Raw genomic sequence first — 21,453 nt, 5'->3', positions numbered from 1 at the left:
CGAGAGGAATGAGGCAGCCATCTCAATCTTTGCTACCTCCTGATCCACCAGAGACCAGTCGTCAGACTCTCGATCCAAGACCCGCTCCGCCCACCGAAACACGGCGCGAGCGACCAGTCCCCCACAAATAGCCGCCTGGACCCCAAAAGCAGAGACTTGAAAATTTTGCTTAAGGATGGTCTCCAATTTGCGCTCCTCAGAGTCCCGCAAGGCAGAACCGCCCTCAACAGGCACGGTATGCCGCTTGGAAATAGCCGAGACCACCGCATCCACGACTGGCGAAGCTAACGTAGCCCGATCCCCTTCAGGAATGGGATACAGGCGAGCCATGCTGCGCGCCAGCCGAAACGGCGTCTCCGGCGTTTTCCACTGCTCAAGAATAATATCCCGAATATCCTGATGCATAGGAAAAGAGCGGGAAACGGAACGGATCCCTCGTAACAGAGGGTCCCCCACACGCGGAGTCTCCGGCGGCGCGTCCTCAAAACGCAAAGCCGAAGAAACCTGTTGAATAAGGTCAGGCAGCTCATCTCTCTGAAAAAGGCGCACCACGGACGCCTCGTCACTGGAGAACGGGAAACCCGACAACCCGCCGCCAGCTTCCGTCCCCTCCAGAGGGTCCTGGAATTCCTCAGAAGGGTCCAGGTCCTCCTCCATACCGACACGTTCCTCCGACCACAAATCCTCGTCCCACGACACCCGCGGACGCTTGGACAAGAGAGGCGGCGGAGGGGACGTCACGTCAGACGAGAGAGGCAAAGCCGCAGGGAGCGCGGAGGAAACCCCACCCCCCGAGACCCCCTGGGCGCAACCGGGACCCCCAGCCGCCTGAAAATAGGCTTTGCATAATGAAAAGAAAAAAATCAGGGGAAAAACCCCCCGAGGGTCCCAAGGGACTCCCTGCCACAGCAGGGGACCCAGCAGAAACCTGCCCCTGCTTAGACAAAACAGGGGGAAGGTCACCTGAGGTGGAAGACAAAATGGAGGGGCCAGACAGAGAAGATGGCGTCTTTCCCGCCAAAACAGCTCCCTCCACAGCCTGAAGCGGCTGAGAGACCTGAATAGTCTCAGCCGCTAAAACAGGCAAGCCGGCATCAGCTGTCAAAATATCAGCTGAGAGGGAATCCTCTAAAAACCCGACCGTCGGCGGCTCGGGGAATCCCTCCGTGGGCGGACGGAGAAGACCGGGCTTCTCCACCGTTCCCTGCCGACTCGCGAGGCACCATCGGCGGGGAGCTCTGGGCGCCTGCAGCCGCTGCCGACGGAGCTCCTCCACCGCACCGGCCTGAACACCGCTTGCACAGGCCGGCCGCGAGTGCCTCGCGTCTGGAGCACAATGAGCACTTTTTCCCTTTAGAAGTGCTCATTGCTCCATACGCGACCTAGCTGTAAAAAAGTGCCGGTTAGTTGAAAAAATACAGTAAAATACAGTTTTCTTAAAGGGATACAACCCTCCAGACCAGCACTACCTCAGGATTTTTTTTTTTTTTTTTTTTTTTTACAGAACAGACTCCACAGGCTCTCGAAGCAATATGCCTTGCTTGATTTAGGGGGCAAGGCTTACTGCTGAGGCTCCTCTAAAAAAATATGGGGAGGTGGAGGAAGTGGGGGGAGGGACCCCGCTCGTGACCCGCCGGGTTTGACACCCCCGAGGTCGGACGAACCCCCAAACAGAGTCCGTCCAAGCTCCGTCCGGCTAAAAACAGGGACAATAAACCTCTAAACAAATTCCAACAGCCCTACCAAGGGAGATGGGTACAGATCACTCAACACCTGCTGGAGACTGAAAGAAGACTGAGGGAAATAGAGAGGAGGGGCTAGGATATACTGTCCCAAAGTTTTGTTTTCAGTCTCCACCTGCTGGTCATGATTAGATATATACCCAATCGTAAAGTTAACCTCTACTGGTCTGGAGAGTGCTAAAGAATTACTGTTTAGGGTCTCGGAGGGATTTCTTCCCAGCCCTAGAGGACTCATAGAAGACTAAGCCCGAGACTCCTGTCCTTCCCTTGCAAGCCTCATGGATACTCTTCAGCCAACCATCCAGCACAAAACTGGCATGCTATAGGAGCAGAACTGGCTAAAGAGACCAGAGTCAATTTTGAGTGAAATTGAGAGGTTTTGAGGCAGATGAAGGCTTTAGAAAAAAGATCATTTAAAATCCAAGATGGCTGCCACCAGCAAATTCATGCCAAAAACAGCCCTGTAGGGGATCACCTGAAGTTCAAATAAATCAGGGAAAGGAGTTTTGGAAGTGTGGGACCTTATCTCTGGCTTCAGAAACCTTTAAAAATCAAATTCAGATTCCCCCCCCCTCAATTTTCCCCATAGGGAATGGGCTGTACTTAACATGCTGTGCTTGTGCCTGCACCAGCTTTTTCTGCAGCTAACTGTATGGAGACAACTTTCTGCCTCAATTTCTGTCAGAAGTGATCTAAACTGGAGATCTTCAGGCTGCCAGTCAGACCAGTACTGAATGAACTCAACCCCCACAGATCCTCGCGTCGCGATGAGGGAGTAGAAAATGCAGCCAGCTCCCTGAAACCCAAAGGGATTCACACAGGGGCCCCAGAGGCTGTGCTCAAATCAGGTGAGCTACCTTCCAGGGGCATGGTTCTTGAGCTTCCAAATCCAAACAGCTGGCTCAGCAGGTACAACTAGGGGCAGTCTGCACCACAAGCTGCAGACTGCCCGCACAGAATCTGCATCCTCTCCCAGACAGAGTAGCCCCAAATTGGGGACCTCTAGGCACCTAAGCCTCACGAAATTGATAAAATACACCTGAAAATAATAAAAACAGAACAGAGCAGATCAGAACACACCTCAGTTTGATCACAGAAGGAAAAACTTGAGAGGAAACTATACTCCACTGGTAAAGGAGGGGGCCTGAAAAGATATGAGCGACATTCTTCTGCAACAGTTTGCGACCAGAAGATATTCACCCAGTTAAACATACCACCTGCAGCTTCACTGCTAGCAGAATGTTAACGCTGTGGCTCTCAACGGAGCAGAATGCCTGCACACAACCTCCATTAGGGTGTACTCTCTTACCAACAGAGAAAAGTATTTCCACAGGAAGCTCCCCCTACCCATCACTAACATAGGAAGAACCAGGTTCCCAGAACAGACAAGATACCTCTTTAGAACATTTTCATGAAAAGTTACCAGGGTTTAATCAGAATATGAAATTGCAGGTGGTCACAGTTTCCACTGAATTCAATATCAGCTAATAAAAAGGTTGTGTTTGGAGGATGTGGGACAACCTGTACCTCTGTGCCTGGATCTTTTCCTGCTCCTTCTTTCTCTCAGCCGCCAGCAGCTGCTCTCTCTGGAGCTCCTGCTCTGCCTGTTTCTTTGCTTCTGCAATTTTCTTGATCCGCTCCTGCTCCTCCTCTGCCTGTTTCTTTGCTTCTGCAATTTTCTTGATCCGCTCCTGCTCCTCCTCTTTCTTCTTTTGCATCATCTCCTGATGTTTCCGTTCTTCCTCTTCCTGGCCAAGGAAAAAAAAAAAAAGGCAAACGGGTCTGTATGCTCATATTTTAATTCTGACCCCCATTAATTTAGCATATGGAATCAAAATCCAACAAAATTAAAACTTAGTTAAATTGTGATCTGTAAATCAATAGAAGCAACTTTTGGGCTACATTTATAGAAAGATTCCTCACAGTGAATAAAGCTTTAGAAAAAGGAAGGCCATAAAGCAAAGTTACTTACCTGTAATGGGGGCTTCTCAGTAAGAACATAAGAATTGCTGATGCTGGGTCAGACCAGTGGTCCATCGTGCCCATCAGTCCACTCACGCGACGGCCCTTAGGTCAAAGACCATTGCCCTAACTGAGACTAGCCTTACCTGCGTACGTTCTGGCTCAGTCGGAACTTGTCTAACTGTCTTGAATCCCTAGAGGGTGTTTATCCCCTATAACAGCCTCCGGAAGAGTGTTCCAGATTTCTACCACTCTCTGGGTGAAGAAGAACTTCCTTATGTTTGTATGGAATCTATCCCCTTTTAACTTTAGAGAGTGCCCTCTTGTTCTCTCTACCTTGGAGAGAGTGAACAGCAGGGGAATGCAGCCACACTTGTTGATTTAAGTCCTCAGACTGATCCTGTGTGTCTGTGCTCTCCCGGAAAATGGTATCTAATCATTGCAATAAGTTGTCTATGGCCCCCAGATCTTTTTAAAATTATTATAATTTCCTTTTAGTATGGTAATTGTTCTTTCCATTTTGTAAATAGGCACAATGAATTCCGCCAGAAAGTATAGTTAAGTCTGCTATAATTCCTCCAATTCCTGGTGATATGTTGTATGCCGACTCCTGTCATAATCAATAAAAGTTTTATTGCTTGATGAAATTTTATGGATTGGTCTTGGAGGATGAAATGTACAATGTCTGCATCTATGAGGCAAACATGGTTTTTCCTGTTGCATAGAGCTCTCTGGACCCCTGTTCATTTACAAAAATTGGATTGCTCTAAGTCTAATAGATGTTGGCATTGTCATCTCGAGGCTGGAACTTTAGATCATTTTTTGTTTTATTGTCCATTTATTTATTAAGGCTTTTTGGCAGTCTATTTGGGACCAAATAAATTGTATGCTAGAAAATCATGTAGCATTGTCTTATGACACAATTTTATTTGGCATGTCTATGATAACTGAAGTAAACTTCTCAGCTCCGCGGAAAGAAAAGAACTGAGGAGACACGCCCGGACCATCGGGCGGGAAGGCACTGGTGCATGCGCGGTGCGGGCATCTCGAAACTTCTGAGTTTCTGCAAGCAAGTATGCTTGTGAGATGTCCGTATCGGGGCTCTGTCGGATGACATCACCCACTAGTGAGAATACCTGCCTGCTTGTCCTGGGATAATGACAGGAGTTGCCATCCAACAAATAACATATAATTGGAAGGATTGTAAAAGGTTGAATTATTGTTTTTGGTGAAACTCAGTTTGCCACTTGTATAAAATGGAAAGAGCGTTGGCAGTTCAAAAAGGATACTTTAATAAATTTAAGGATGTGTGGGGACCATTAATAAATTATTATGACTAATTTTCACTTTTCCCAATTTAATATACATGGGGAATTCAAGTGGGGGGGTTGGATTGTCCACTAATAAAAGGTGTATGAATGAAATAAGCTACTATATTCATGTGGTATATATTTGTTGTATATGAATTTGGGAGGGGGGTTAGGGTTAAATCTTCTTTTTTGAATGATGTTGTAGATTTTCAAGTGATGTTGTATTTTAATTGTTGATAATTACTGTACAGTTGATGTAAATTATAAAATGAATAAAGAATTATAAAAAAAAAAAGAAATTTGATGGATTGTTTTTATGATTATTGGTTTTTAAAGTTATTTGGACGCTTATTAAACTACAAACTGGTACATCAATCTTCTGTTCCACAATCTTTGTTGTTTTGTTGCCTCATTTCCTTTGCGGAACCTTTTGGTGCTATTTGGATTTTGTTTTGTCTCCGGAATGCACCAGTATCGCTGCAACTCAAACATAAGGCCCTTTCCAAGGCTGCAATAACGTCATAAGAGACTAAAATAAATCCTGTGTCAAGAGGGAGAGCTCTACACTACATTCCTTTACAAAGTACTGAAGTCCTTGTAACAGGAATGTCAGCAGCCTCCCCTAGCACACAGCAACTGATTTAGAGTCAGTCAGTAAGTAAGTCCCTACCATTTGTTGCAGTTTCTGTTTGTGGGCCTCTTCTTCTTGCCTTCTTCGTAGCTCCATGTCTTCCATGATTTTAGCAGTCACTTTTTTCTTGGCTTTTTCTTTTGCAATTCGATCTTCTCGCACCTACAACCAGACCACAAATCAGTTATTAGGACACTGGTTAAAAAAAAAAAAAAAGTATCATAGCAGAGTCCTTATACTTGGAAGAAAGCTCCCTGCTGCCTGTTCCCCTGTAAGCAATTTATGAAGGGTAAGAAATGAATTGGTAGGAGCTTTCATTACTACAGATTGCACACTACAGATGTCTAAAACAATTAAGCCATAATTGTAAAGTGCTCCGTTATTGCCTAACGAAGGGCAATATATTAAATATAATTAAATCAGAAACTCATTATTCAAACTTCAGCAATAAGCCTGAATTAGATTGGTGAATGGTGGGGGTGGTTGGTGTCTCCTAGGAAGTCAGGCAATACAAACCAGTTGAGTTTAATGGCTTTGACGTTAGAAACATAGCCAACAACCCTTTTTTATTGGAGGGGGAACCACTCAAGGATGGAATGAGAGGCACAGATGTCCTGTCTGCTCTTCCCTCACCCAAATTAAAAATCTTACTTTTGCGGGTGGGGATGCCCAAATTTCACCAGCCATAGATCTACTGCCTGATTCCCCTACCCTACCCTTTCAAGTGTTTGAGTAGTGTAGAAGTTGCAGCATACATCAGGCATTGACATCTACTAAAAGGCGTATGCAGCGCTGTACATTTTGACATTTACTAGAAGGACCCTGCTCAGAAGAGCTTACAATCTAACTTGGACAGACGACATCTGCACTCCTGACATTTACTAGAAGGTCCCTTCTCAGAAGAGCCTACAATCTAACTTGGACAGACAGACATCTGCACTCCCATGTATACTCAGTTCATGTGTGAACTCACCACGCAAGAGGAGTGGTTGGTGTCAGAAAACATCCCGTCAAATTCCTCACTGCTGAAGCAGAACTTTGGGGGTGGGGGGGGGGGGGAAGAAGAGGCGGTTTCAGGCAGTAGATCTCTTCTGCTGCCAGAGCTTGGGCTGCAATTTTGGAGGAGGCTGCCTCCCACCCCTCCATGGCATGGCCAATGACATTTCATACATTGCTGCTGTCAAGGGCAGAGCAAGACTGGACATGACAAGGAGGCTCACATTTAATGCACTAACAAAGAATTTAGCGAACAGAGCCAAGAGCAAAAGGTTCTCTATATGCAAATCTCAGCTATGCCTCTCAAAAACAAGAAAATTAAATAGTCAAGCAGAGGATGTCTTTTGCTGTACATTAAATTCATAATCTGGTCTTTGTACAGGACATAGCCATTTGCTTAGAGACTGTTCTCATACCTTTTCATTCTTCTCATCAATTTGTGCAAATTTTTGTTCTATCTTTTTCTTCTTTTCCTCTTCCATTTGTTCTACTCGTTCCCGGGCCTGCACTACCTTCCTCAGGCGCTCCTCTCGTCGTCTGCGAGGCAAACACATTACATTAACATGAAATGGATGAAATAAGATCAGGGGAATAAGAGCACCATCAGCAGGATATCACAGAAAAGCCAACTCAGCCCTACACTGTCTATCCACTAAAGAACGCAAAAGGGAGAAGGAGGGGGGGGAGAAAAAACTCTAACCAGGAAAAGCTCCTTCCCTCTTCCAGTACATCAGGGGAATGCAAACAGGTTCTTACAGCTTGAGTTTATCCAGTTTCCTTTTCTTTTCTTCCTCCATTTTCTGCTTTCTCAGAAGCTCTGCTTCCTCCTTTTTACGCAAATTCTCCTGCCGCTGTCGTTCCTTCTCCTAATGGGTATAAAAGAGGTGCATTAAATAAATAGTGGTAAAGAGCAAATCACTAGATGGAGTCCCTCCACCATTTGAATACAAAGCATCTCATAGGAATCAAACAAAAAACAAACACAGAAGAAGCTGCAGAGAAGCCAAAACACATAGGGGTCAACAAAGAAGCAGGTCAACCAGCAACAGGTCTATTACAAAATCTCAGCACATAAAGTCTCAAAACAAACTGTGTTTTGGCTTCTCATTGTTGACTCTTTATAAGATTTATCCCTTTATTAGACAATTTTTTAATTAGTTCAAAGTACAATAAAGAAACTTGCAAGAAAAATACAAAAATCAAATTCAATAGCAATCCAGTCCATATCGAGAGACCTCTAGGAAAATACACTCAAGCAATTTAAATAAAATCTAAAAGATTTATCACTTCTGATTGTTTCTTCATTGCTAATTGAATAATTTGGTATGATTAAGCACACTATCATTTCTCACTGTTAGTACATGTGTCATTCATTTTTATTTAATTTTTGCAGGTGTTTATTTTCTAAGTCTTGTTTTTATGGAAGCCATTTCTGTATTATTCTGAGTTGGGCTTTTCTCATTTGAATACAGCATTTTAGACCTCATGTAATACATATGCCTTCTAAGGAGGAAGGAAGGGTGCAATGTGTGGCACACTGCTTCATTAATACCGATGCTGGTATGGAAATGGTGTTTGAGCACTTAATTTTTCTTTGATATTTACTTTTTTTTTTTGGTATTGATATTTGATTTAAGAGATTTAGGGGTTTTTTGCTCTCCTGGTCAGATTTTGGGTTGTACACGTATAACTAAACCAAAAATCTGACCGGGAGAGCAAAAAGATATGCTGAAATGGTAGAACTTTGCAGCGCACGAAGATGGCTGGGTAGAGGATTAGCTCTGTTGTGACAGGCAAATTTTATTAAGATTTTAGCAGTTAAAATTAAAGAAAAGTGAAGGAAAAGAGAGAATTGAAGTAAGAAATGGCTTCGGGTAAAACTAGTAAAAGTAATCCGGTGAATTCAGGACCAGGAAGTAAAAAAAGAACAAAAATGGATTTGGTATCCCCGACAGCGGTCCCGTTGCCTCAGGAAGAAATTGATAACAGTGATTTGATGAATGAACTTCAGAAAATTAAAGAAATAGTAAGTGATAACGCTAAAAATATAAAAGTTGTGAAGGAGGAAATAGAGAGTCTGACAAATAGAATGCAGACAGAAACTCAGAAGTTTCGAGATGCCCGCACCGCGCATGCGCCTGTGCCTTCCCGCCCGATGCACCGGGCGTGTCTCCTCAGTTCAGGTAGCTAGCCTGAAAAGCCAACCCAGGGGAGGTGGGTGGGACGTGAGAATAGCTGCCTGCTGTCCCTGGATAACAACTGTTACGGTAAGTAACATTGCTTTATCCCAGGACAAGCAGGCAGGTATTCTCACTAGTGGGTGACCTCCAAGCTAACCTCAATGGGATGGTGGGAGAGTTGGCAACTTAAGAGAATAAATTTTGTAAAACTGTTTGGCCAAACTGTCCATCCCGTCTGGAGAAAGTATCCAGACAATAATGAGAGGTGAACGTATGAACCGAGGACCAAGTGGCAGCCTTACAAATCTCCTCAATCGGTGTCGATCTGAGGAAGGCTACAGAGGCTGCCATTGCTCTGACCTTATGGGCTGTGACCTTACAGGGAAGGGATAATCCAGCCTGGGCATAGCAGGAAGAGATACAAGCCGCCATCCAGTTGGAGATGGTGCACTTCGATACAGGTCGTCCCAACTTGTTTGGATCAAAGGAGACGAAAAGTTGAGGAGCAGTTCTGTGTGGCTTTGTACGATCCAAGTAGAAAGCTAAAGCACGTTTACAGTCCAGAGTGTGTAAAGCAGATTCTCCAGGGTGAGAATGAGGCTTTGGAAAGAACACTGGAAGCACGATGGATTGGTTGAGGTGAAATTCAGAGACCACTTTAGGCAAGAATTTTGGATGAGTACGAAGAACCACCTTGTCATGATGGAATACTGTGAATGGTGGATCCGCCACTAGGGCCTGAAGCTCACTGACCCTGCGAGCAGACGTGAGGGCCACCAGAAAAACCACCTTCCAGGTGAGATACTTAAGTGGAGCCTTGTTGAGAGGTTCAAACGGAGTCTTCATGAGATGGGACAGGACAACATTGAGATCCCAAACCACAGGAGGAGGTTTGATAGGAGGGTTGACATGAAAAAGTCCTTTCATAAACTTAGAAACCACAGGATGAGCAGACAAAGGTTTCCCCTGTACAGGCTGATGAAAAGCCGCAATAGCACTCAGGTGGACTCGTATTGAGGTAGACTTGAGACCAGACTGAGACAGGTGTAGAAGATAGTCCAACACAGCAGATAGGGAAGCTCGTTGAGGTTCCGTGGCATTGGAAATACACCAGGAAGAAAATCTAGTCCATTTTTGGGAATAGCATTGTCGAGTAGCAGGCTTCCTGGAAGCCTCCAAGACCTCCCTCACTGCTTGAGAGAACTGGTGAGGAGTCATGTTGAAAGGAACCAAGCTGTCAGGTGGAGGGACTGCAGGTTGGGATGAAGTAGTGAACCTTGCTGTTGAGTAAGAAGTGAAGGAAACACTGGAAGAAGTACTGGCTCCCTGCTGCTGAGTTGAAGTACAAGGGAGTACCAAGGTTATCTGGGCCACCGAGGAGCAATCAGAATCATGGTGGCATGGTCTGATCTCAACTTGACTAGAGTCTTTTGAATGAGAGGAAACGGAGGAAACGCATACAGGAAGCGATTCCCCCAATCCAGTAGAAAGGCATCTGCCTCGAGGCGATGAGGAGTGTAGATCCTGGAGCAAAACTGAGGCAGTTTGAAGTTGTGGGGGGCGGCAAAGAGGTCTATCAGAGGCGTTCCCCACTGTGCAAAGATTTGATGAAGGGGGTTGGAATGGAGAGTCCATTCGTGAGGCTGGAGAAGACGACTCAATTTGCCTGCCAAGACGTTGTCCTTCCCCTGAATGTAGACAGCTTTGAGGAAGGCATTGTGGCGAACAGCCCAATCCCAGACTCGAAGAGCTTCCTGGCAAAGAGGGGCCGAGCCCGTGCCCCCTTGTTTGTTGACATAATACATGGCGACCTGATTGTCTGTGCGAATAAGAATCACCATGTCGCGAAGCAGATGTTGAAAAGCTTGGAGAGCATTGAAGATGGCTCTGAGCTCCAGAAGATTGATTTGATGGAGTCGTTCCGCACTGGTCCAGAACCCCTGAGTGCGAAGACCATCCAGATGAGCCCCCCAGGCGTAGTTCGAAGAATCGGTCATGAGAACTTTCTGGTGGGGAGGAGAGTGAAACAGCAAACCTCTGGATAGATTCGAAGAGGTCATCCACCAAAGAAGAGACTGCCGTAGAGCAGGAGTGACCACAATGTGACGGGACAACGGGTCGGACACCTGTGTCCACTGAGATGCCAGGGTCCATTGAGGAATTCGGAGATGCAGTCTGGCAAAAGGCGTCACATGAACTGTAGATGCCATGTGGCCCAAGAGGACCATCATGTGTCTCGCTGAGATGGATTGGCGAGAAGACACCGACTGGCAGAGTAGAAGGAGAGCATTCATGCGTTGAGGAGGAAGGAACGCTCGAAATTGAATGGTATCCAGGACCGCCTCGATAAAGGGGAGATACTGGGTGGGCTGAAGATGTGAATTGGGAAAGTTGATCTCGAAGCCCAAGCTTTGCAGGAAACAAATGGTAGTCAAGGTCGCCGAAATGACCTCTGGAGCTGACGGGGCCTTGATGAGCCAGTCGTCGAGGTATGGAAACACCTGAAGACCCATGTTCCGGAGTGCAGCGGCCACCACCACCAGACACTTCGTGAAGACTCTGGGAGACGAGGACAGGCCGAAAGGAAGCACTCGATACTGCAGATGTAGATGTCCCACCCGAAATCTGAGGAACTTGCGGGAGGCCGGATGAATAGGGATGTGAGTGTAGGCCTCCTTGAGATCCAGAGAGCATAACCAATCGTTCTGCTCGAGGAGGGGGTAGAGAGAAGCAAGGATCAGCATGCGGAACCGCTCCTTGACTAAAAACTTGTTGAGGACTCGAAGGTCCAAAATGGGACGCAGATCGCCCGTCTTCTTCGGAACGAGGAAGTACCGGGAGTAAAACCCCTGGTTTTGCTGATCTAATGGAACTGGCTCGACGGCCCGAAGCCGAAGCAGAGCCTGAGCCTCCTGAAGGAGAAGAGCGGTCTGCGTCAAGTTTGAAGGATACTCTCTTGGCGGGTGGTCCGGGGGGACCCGTTGGAAATGAAGAGAGTATCCTTCTCTTACGATGGTAAGGACCCAAAGGTCCGTGGTGATGGTCTCCCATCGATGACAAAAATGATGGAGACGACCCCCAATGGGAAAAACGGGGGGGAGACAGAACGAGGTCGGTTATGCTCCCTGGAAGAGAGTCAAAAAGGCTGAGTAGCCTTGGGTGCAGCTGGCATCTGAGGCTTCTGCTGAGGCTTCTGAGGAGGCTGTCTCTTCGCAGGTTGTCTCGCAGGAGGAGCTTGCCTCGGCTGATAACGCCGCTGGTAAATCAAAGGCGGCCTAGTGGGACGAGACTGTTGAGGCTTGGGTTTAGGTCGTAGGATAGACTGAAAGGACTTCTCATGATCCGAAAGCTTCTTAGTAACAGTCTCGATAGACTCATCAAACAGATCCGACCCCGCACAAGGCACATTGGCAAGCCTGTCTTGGAGGTTCGGATCCATATCAATCGTACGAAGCCATGCCAGACGACGCATGGCCACCGAACAGGCAGCAGCCCGTGCCGAGAGCTCGAAGGCATCGTAGGAGGATTGCATCATCTAAAGGCGTAACTGGGAAAGGGTTGCCACCACCTCTTCAAACTCGAATCGAGCCTGAGCATCAATAAAAGGGATGAACTTGCGTAGTACCGGCAAGAAGAAGTCCAAGTATGAAGAGAAGAAGAAATTGTAATTGAGTACTCGAGTCGCCATCATAGAGTTCTGGTAGATACGTCTACCAAACTTATCCATCGTCCTCCCTTCTCGGCCCGGTGGTACTGAGGCGTAAACCTGGGAGGGGTGAGATCGTTTGAGGGAGGACTCGACCAGGAGGGACTGATGAGAGAGTTGCGCCCCCTCAAACCCCTTATGGTGGACGATGCGGTATCGAGCATCCAACTTGCTGGGAACTGCAGGGAGGGAATATGGAGTTTCAAAACAGCGCATGAAAGTCTGGTCAAGCAGTTTATGCAGAGGAAGCCGGAGCGACTCCGCCGGAGGGTGAGGCAAGTGCATGGTGTCCAGATACTCCTTGGAATATCGAGAACCAGTGTCCAAAGTTACATCCAAGTCATCCGCCATTTGTCGGAGGAAGGAAGAAAAGGACAGTTGGTCCGCCAGCGCCGGCCGGCGAGACGGACTAGAAGAAGTGGAAGCCTCCGGGTCCAGAGAGAGCTGGGAGCGGCAAGGAGAATAGGAGGTAGATGGTTCCTCATACTCCGGTCCCTCAGGCGGGGATATATCCGACGAGGAGTATCCCATACGCTGCATCTTCTTTTGCGGAGACACCTCCGAATGACGCGAGGAGTGTCGAGACGAGTGTCGAGATCGATGCCCCTCCCGGTGTCGGGATGGAGAACGAGACCTCCTATGCATCGCACGGTCCCCCGAAGCTTCCACTGAATGGATGGGACTAGATGCAGTGGATCGTAGATGTGGCAAGGATGCGGACTCACGCGATGCCACCCAGGCCTGGTATGGAGTGCGGAAGAACTCTTCCTGCGATGCGGTATGCCCAGGACTCCGATTATCAGGGGCTGGCATAGTACTCTGATGGCGAGGAGGCGTGATGGGCTCCAAAGGCGGCATATCACTAAAGGAAGCCCGCCTCAAGGCTCCCGCCGCCCTCCGCCGATCCTCCTCGTTGAGCAGTGAGATCGAACGACGAGGGGGAGGGGGCGGGCTGCCCCCCTGGACCGGGACCGGGAGGTCACCCTGAATGGAGGCAATAAGCCGGGGTCCCATAGACTGCATAAGCTCGACAAACTGAGCTTCCAGTAGGGATCGCAGCGAAGCCGATATGGAGGGATCCGCACCGAAAGGGGGTCCTCCAGCACGGTCTTCGCGCTCCTTTGTGGCCAAGTGCTTCTGCTTGCTAGCTTTAGGCAATTTGATGACCACCGGAGGGACAGTGGAAGGCGGTACCTGAGCCGTGGAGACGGGGACAGGCACCGGTGCCGAACTCGAGGCTGAAGTCGGTGTGAACGATGCCGGCTTCACAAGGCCAGATGCAGGGGTCGTCGATGCAGGTTTCGCACGGACCGGCGAAACATCAGTAGAAGTGGAAGCAGACGGCTCCTTAGCAGTCTCCATCTTAAACATCGACTCCCAGAGCAAGCAGCGCCGTTTAAACAAGCGCGCAGTAAGCGTGGAACAAGGCCGGCACGATTTCGGTATGTGTTCTGGACCAAGACACTGAAGACAGCGTCGATGCGGGTCAGTCAACGAAATCGCACGCTGGCACTTGCTGCACTTTTTAAAACCGGTGATTGGCCGGGACATAGGCCGGAAAATCGTCGCCGCAAGGTCGAAGGTGCTGGGCCTAAGCCACGAGGCCGGCCCGGCCGAACCGCCGGAAGAAATAATTTTAACTTTTTTTTTTTTTTTTGAAAAGAAATACTAAATTAAATAGAAATAAACTAATAAACAAATCACGCGGTACGAAGAAGGCAAATTTTACTGAAATTCAGTCAGCGCAGAATGAAGTGAAACTTCTCAGCTCCGCGGAAAGAAAAGAACTGAGGAGACACGCCCGGTACATCGGGCGGGAAGGCACTGGCGCATGCGCGGTGCGGGCATCTCGAAACTTCTGAGTTTCTTCAAGCAAGACATGCTTGCAAGATGTCCATATCGGGGCTCTGTCGGATGACATCACCCACTAGTGAGAATACCTGCCTGCTTGTCCTGGGATAAATACAAGACCTCTTACAGGGTGATGCCACAGCCTTCATCGTCTCAGTCTCTATCTGCCAGTAGGAAGGCAGAACCTATTTGTCTACAGTGGTTTGGACAGTCAATGAGAAGTGGGGTTTAAACGAAACTGTACCCAGAGTTCTCTCCATTTTGTATATATGGCACAACAAATTCCACCAGAACGTGTAATTAAGTCTAGTGTAATTTTTACAATTTGGGGACCATTGATAACTTATTAAGTGATTAGATGCCATTTTACACTGAAAGTATATTTAATAATTATGGGGAGGGGGTAGAATACAGTTATATTAAGGTTTAATCAATAAATATGAATGTAATATTTATGATATTTTTGATTACAATATTTATGGGAAGGGTAGGTGGTGGACGGAGTAAATTTATGTATTTAAGATAATAGAAAGAAATTCAAGTGATGTGTATAAGTTCAAATGATGTAATATTGTGTACTTGTAAGATGAAAAAATGAATAAAGAACTGGAAAAAAAAAAAAAAGAAACTGTACCCAGAGAGGCACAAGTTCACCTTAACTGCTGCCCAGCAAACCCTTGGTACCACCACCATTGCCTGTGGCCAAGAAACCCTAGACACCACCACCAACCCTTGGTACTTTAGAAACCACAGTCCAACACCTGCCTCCTTATGTATGGAAAGAGTTTACTTACATCAACACTGCTCTGTCTCTACACAAAGGAAAGAAAAAATAAACACATAACCGACAACTATGTGCACTGAATAAGAGGTGTTCTTAACTAAGAAATAAAAAAAGTGCTTTTTTAAAAAAAAATTCTTTATTCATTATAAATCATACACAAGTGTACATAAATACATCCATTACAATTACAATATAACACTTGAAAATCTATATCATATGATCTAGAATAAAAATATATACCCCCTCCTACCCACCCCTCTCAAAGCAACCTAAAATTCTTTAATCATTGTAAAACATACATCAAATGTACAAATACCACACATTATACTTCCAATATAACACTTGAAATTTAAATTTAATGCCAATAACCTACTACCAATAAGTAAATTTGCTTCCATCCAAATACGAGGAGAAAAAAGCCGCAAACTTTCACTACACTCTATCCCTCTGTGACTTTCAATCGCTGGCTCAAAAGTTCCTCTTATACTTACACTATTCTCACAATTAATATTACCAATCAGTACAAATAGAAGAAGAAATTAGGTTCTTACCTGCTAACTTACTTTTTTTAGCTTCTCCAGACCAGTAGAGGTTAATCTTTACTAATGGGTATATATCCAATCATGACCATCAGGTAGAGACTGAAAACAAAACTGTGGGACAGAAAAGCAATGTTACTTACCGTAACAGTTGTTATCCAGGGACAGCAGGCAGCTATTCTCACTAGTGGGTGATGTCATCCGACAGAGCCCCGATACGGACATCTTGCAAGCATGTCTTGCTTGAAGAAACTCAGAAGTTTCGAGATGCCCGCACCGCGCATGCGCCGGTGCTTCCCACCCGATGGTCCGGGCGTGTCTCCTCAGTTCAGGTAGCTAGCAGAGAAGCCAACCCAGGGGAGGTGGGTGGGACGTGAGAATAGCTGCCTGCTGTCCCTGGATAACAACTGTTACGGTAAGTAACATTGCTTTATCCCAGGACAAGCAGGCAGGTATTCTCACTAGTGGGTGACCTCCAAGCTAACCTCAATGGGATGGAGGGAGAGTTGGCAACTTAGGAGAACAAATTTTGTAACACAGTTTGGCCAAACTGCCCATCCCGTCTGGAGAAAGTATCCAGACAATAATGAGAGGTGAACGTATGAACCGAGGACCAAGTGGCAGCCCTACAAATCTCCTCAATCGGTGTCGATCTGAGGAAGGCTACAGAGGCTGCCATTGCTCTGACCCAATGTGCTGTGACCTTACAGGGAAGGGGTAATCCAGCCTGGGCATAACAGAAAGAGATACAAGCCGCCATCCAGTTGGAGATGGTGCGCTTCGATACAGGTCGTCCCAACTTGTTTGGATCAAAGGAGACAAAAAGTTGAGGAGCAGTTCTGTGTAGTTTGATGTGATCCAAGTAGAAAGCCAAAGCACGTTTACAGTCCAGAGTGTGAAGAGCTGATTCTCCAGGATGAGAATGAGGCTTTGGAAAGAACACTGGAAACACAATGGATTGGTTGAGGTGAAATTCAGAGACCACTTTAGGCAGGAATTTCGGGTGAGTGCGGAGGACCACCTTGTCATGATGGAATACTGTGAAAGGTGGGTCCGCCACCAAGGCCTGAAGCTCACTGACCCTGAGAGCAGATGTGAGGGCCACCAGAAAAACCACTTTCCAAGTGAGAAACTTTAGTGGAGCCTTGCTCAGAGGCTCAAAAGGAGGTTGCATAAGCTGAGAAAGGACAACATTTAGATCCCAAACCACTGGAGGCAGTTTAAGAGAAGGATTGACATGAAAAAGTCCTTTCATAAATCTGGAAACCACAGGATGAGAAGAGAGATTTCCCTTGTAGAGGCTGATGGAAAGCCGCAATAGCACTCAGGTGGACACGTATAGATGTCGACTTGAGACCAGACTGAGACAGATGTAAAAGATAGTCCAAAACAGAGGAAAGGGAGGCTCGCTGAGGCTCCTTAGAATTGGAAATACACCATGAAGAAAATCTAGTCCATTTTTGGGAGTAGCATTGACGAGTAGCAGGCTTCCTGGAAGCCTCCAAGACATCCCTCACCGCCTGGGAAAACTGGTGTGGAGTTACGTTGAGAGGAACCAAGCTGTCAGGTGGAGAGACTGCAGGTTGGAATGAAGCAGAGACCCCTGATGCTGAGTAAGCAGTGAAGGAAACACCGGAAATAGGTACGGTTCCCTGCTGCTGAGTTGAAGTAGAAGGGAGAACCAAGGTTGCCTGGGCCACCGAGGAGCTATCAGAATCATGGTGGCATGTTCGGACTTCAGTTTGACTAGAGTCTTTTGAATGAGAGGGAATGGCAGAAATGCATACAGAAAGCGATTCCCCCAATCCAGCAGAAAAGCATCTGCCTCGAGGCGATGAGGAGCATAGATCCTGGAGCAAAACTGAGGCAGCTTGAAATTGTGGGGAGCCGCAAAGAGGTCTATCTGAGGCGTTCCCCACTGAGCAAAGATCTGATGAAGGGGCTTGGAGTGGAGTGTCCATTCGTGAGGCTGGAGAAGACGACTCAATTTGTCCGCCAAGACATTGTCCCTCCCCTGAATGTAGACAGCTTTGAGGAAGGTGTTGTGGCGAACCGCCCAATCCCAGACTTTGAGAGCTTCCTGGCAGAGGGAGGCCGGCGCGTGCCCCCTTGCTTGTTGACATAATACATGGCAACCTGATTGTCGATGCGAATGAGGACCACCATGTCGTGAAGCAGATGTTGAAAAGCTTGAAGAGCATTGAAGATGGCTCTGAGCTCCAGAAGATTGATTTGATGGAGTCGGTCCGCACAGGTCCAGAATCCCTGAGTGCGAAGCCCATCCAGATGCGCTCCCCAGGCATAGGTCGAGGAATCGGTTGTGAGAACCTTCTGGTGGGGAGGAGAATGAAACAGCAAACCTCTGGATAGATTCGAAGAGGTCATCCACCAGAGCAGAGACTGCCGAAAAGCAGGAGTGACTGATGTGTCGAGTCAATGGATCCGACACCTGAGTCCACTGAGATGCCAGGGTCCACTGAGGAATTCTGAGGTGGAGTCTGGCAAACGGCGTCACATGAACTGTAGAGGCCATGTGGCCCAGGAGGACCATCATGTGTCTCGCTGAGATGGTCTGGCGAGAAGACACAGACTGGCAGAGATGAAGAAGAGCATTCATCCGCTGAGAAGGAAGGAATGCTCCGAGACGTACGGTATCCAGGACAGCCCCGATGAAGGGGAGAGACTGGGTCGGCTGTAGATGAGACTTGGGAAAGTTGATCTCGAATCCCAAACTCTGCAGGAACAGAATCGTTGACAGGGTCGATGAGGACCCCCGAGGCCGAGGGAGCCTTGATCAGCCAGTCGTCGAGGAACGGGAATACCTGAAGACCTTGGTTCCGGAGGGCCACGGCCACCACCACCAGACATTTGGTGAAGACTCTGGGGGACGAAGACAGGCGAATGGAAGCACTCGATACTGCAGATGGAGATGTCCCACCCGAAATCTGAGGAACTTGCAAGAGGCCGGATGAATGGGAATATGAGTGTAGGCCTCCTTGAGATCCAGAGAACATAACCAGTCGTTCTGCTCGAGGAGGGGGTAGAGAGAAGCAAGTGTCAGCATGCGAAACCTCTCTTTGACTAGGAATTTGTTGAGGACCCTGAGGTCCAAAATGGGTCGCAGGTCGCCCGTCTTCTTCGGAACAAGGAAGTACCGGGAGTAAAACCCCTGGTTCAGTTGGTCCGTCGGAACCGGCTCCACGGCACGAAGCCGGAGTAAAGCCTGAGCTTCCTGAAGAAGAAGGGCGGTCTGAGTCAAGTTGGAAGGATACTCTCTTGGAGGGTGGTCCGGAGGGACCCGATGGAAATGAAGAGAGTATCCTTTCTTGATGATATGAAGGACCCAGAGGTCGGTTGTTATGGCCACCCAGCGATGATAAAAATGATGGAGGCGCCCTCCGATGGGAAAAACAGGGGGAGGCAGAACGAGGTTGGTTATGCCCTCGACGAAACAGTCAAAAAGTCTGAGTGGTCTTAGGGACAGCAGGCGACTGAGACTTAGGCTGACCCTTCTGGGGAGGCTGATGCCTCGCCGGTTGCCTCGCAGGTGGAGTTTGCCTTGGCTGATAACGCCTCTGATAAATCAACGGCAGACGAGAAGGTCGAGACTGCTGAGGCTTAGGCTTCGGCCGAAGGATAGATTGGAAGGACTCCTCTAAAAAAATGTGGGGAGGTGGAGGAAGTGGGGCGAGGGACCCCGCTCAAGACCCACCGGGTTTGACACCCCCGAGGTCGGACGGACCCCCGAACAGGGCCCCGCCCAAGCTCTGTCCGGCCAAAAACAGGGTCTAGAAACCCTCTAAACAAATTCCAACAGTCCTACCAAGGGAGATGGGTACAGATCACTCAACACCTGCTGGAGAGTTAAGTAGACTGATGAGAATAGAGAAGGGGATATCTTATGTACTATTTTCAGTCTCCACCTGCTGGTCATGATTGGATATATACCCATTCGCAAAGATTAACCTCTACTGGTCTGGAGAGTGCTAAAGAAAAAGAGCTTTTCTGACATTGGAACCTGTTGGCTTGAACATGAATATAAATTGACATAAATTGACTTGTTTTATAAGGTTAGTGGGCTTTGAAAATTAAGGAAGTTGAGATTATATGATATTCAATTATTAAATTCTAGGCTATTTCAGCTATGAAGAGTAGTGCACTGAACCAGATGCAACAGTTAAAGCTGGGGTAAATGTCTGGTTTTTATAGGAATAATCTTCTGTAGCAGTGTTCAGGATGAGAAATTTGAGATTCACGAAACAATTGTGCACTTACACACTGATTTGTCAAATTGTTTACAGTGTGAACATAAAAGAAGTTTTGAGTCAGTGATTATAAGTTGTCTCTCAATGCCCTTTTGTGTAGAGGGGGACATTATACAATGTTTGGATGAAAGCAACACATACTTCTAAATAAGTGCATTTATCTAAAGACATCCCTCACACACACCCATCAATGGAGTACTCCAGAGTGGCTTGAGAAACACTTCTGTACATCACTTTCTGAAAGATACCTTGTATTAAATTTAGACATCTTCCCACTCATTATAAACAGGAAATAAAATAGCAAAATTCTACCACATAAGTATTTAATTGAAATTGTACCTTGAGGTCCACTTTGAGTGGAGTATTGCGTTTGATGAAAGATTTCACTACAATATTTCGGCCTACAGAGCCGGGGGTCATCATAAGTAGCTGGTTCTTCTGCACAGTATGCAAGAATGCCCTCATGTGAGGAGGGGGGCGTACTACCTGCAACAAAAGCAGATGTTAACCATATAGGCAACTAATAAAATGATATGCAAGACCATAGGCATTCGACAATTCTTAAAGCAATTACTAGTCCTCAAAGTAGAGAGTTGCACGGGGACAGAAATCCTGCCCATCCCCACCCATCCCCGTCAGGATCCTCTCCGTCCCCTCAAGGAATTACCTCCATCCCCGCCCGTCTGATAGGATCAATTCCACAGTTTCTTTTGTGTTTGCGCTGCTGTTTCCTTGTGGAATCTCTTTGGTGGAACCTGTTTTTTGTTTTCTGTTCAGGTAATTAACTTATAAACCCCCTCTTTTACTAAGGCTGACGTGCTTCCTAAGCCTTCCATCCCCATGGGAGTCCCGTGGGCCAGAGGGGATTCCCGCGATCCCCATTCCTGTGCAGACCTCTACCTCAAAGCCATAAGAGCCTCCACAAGGAATAATGTACGAAGCACATCTGCATAGAGTCAAGCCAAACCCATTTTTGGGCAGCCCATTTTGAAAACCAGCCTATTTAGAGGCTCATTACTACCAAAAGCCAAACATGTCAGAGAACAACTGACCAATATTCAACAGGAGATAGCCATCTTATCTCCCACAAAATATCCCAGTCAGGGCTCCAACTGCTGAAGTCTCTGTCACAGCTCACTCCAGCCCATCCACACCCTCCCAGCATTGAAGCCCTCCCCAGCCCAAAGACCATATACAGACACATACCGTACAAGTCTACCCAGTACTGGCCTTAGTTTTTCAATATTTACTATGTTTTCCCGATTCTAGATCCTGTGTTCATCCCACGCTTCTTGTAGAATTTTGCATAATTTTGTGCAGAATTCCACCAGGAGTATTATGTTTACTATTTGCTTAAATCTTTTTTGTTTCTACATGCATACTGTATAAAGCTTTTTGGCTTACTTCAACTGCTCTCGTTTCTCCCTTCAGAGTGAGCTAGAGGTTGAATCTGTATGCATCACCATCATTTATTGTAGCTCTGCTCA

The 21,453-nt window shown here is 47.0% G+C and overlaps 1 protein-coding gene across 6 annotated transcripts in view; it reads right to left on the bottom strand.

The window, feature by feature from the left end:
* INCENP (inner centromere protein) overlaps positions 1-21,453 on the bottom strand; it is a 73,294-nt gene that overhangs the window by 20,710 nt on the left and 31,131 nt on the right. For 5 of the 6 annotated variants that reach the window (XM_033927946.1, XM_033927942.1, XM_033927945.1 and 2 more), the window contains 6 exons: positions 20,306-20,452; positions 15,173-15,190; positions 7,398-7,507; positions 7,058-7,178; positions 5,685-5,807; positions 3,270-3,490 (listed from right to left, as the gene is read on the bottom strand). In XM_033927946.1, the coding sequence (XP_033783837.1) occupies positions 3,270-3,490; positions 5,685-5,807; positions 7,058-7,178; positions 7,398-7,507; positions 15,173-15,190; positions 20,306-20,452 (740 nt within the window). The remainder of the gene's footprint in view (positions 1-3,269; positions 3,491-5,684; positions 5,808-7,057; positions 7,179-7,397; positions 7,508-15,172; positions 15,191-20,305; positions 20,453-21,453) is intronic. The other variant, XM_033927943.1, reaches the window with a different exon arrangement.

Source organism: Geotrypetes seraphini, chromosome 19 (assembly GCF_902459505.1).
Source record: "Geotrypetes seraphini chromosome 19, aGeoSer1.1, whole genome shotgun sequence".
In the NCBI taxonomy this organism is placed as follows: Eukaryota; Metazoa; Chordata; class Amphibia; order Gymnophiona; family Dermophiidae; genus Geotrypetes; species Geotrypetes seraphini.
The sequence above is the reverse complement of the archived record's forward strand: the minus strand, read 5'-3'. Positions and strand labels throughout refer to the sequence as shown.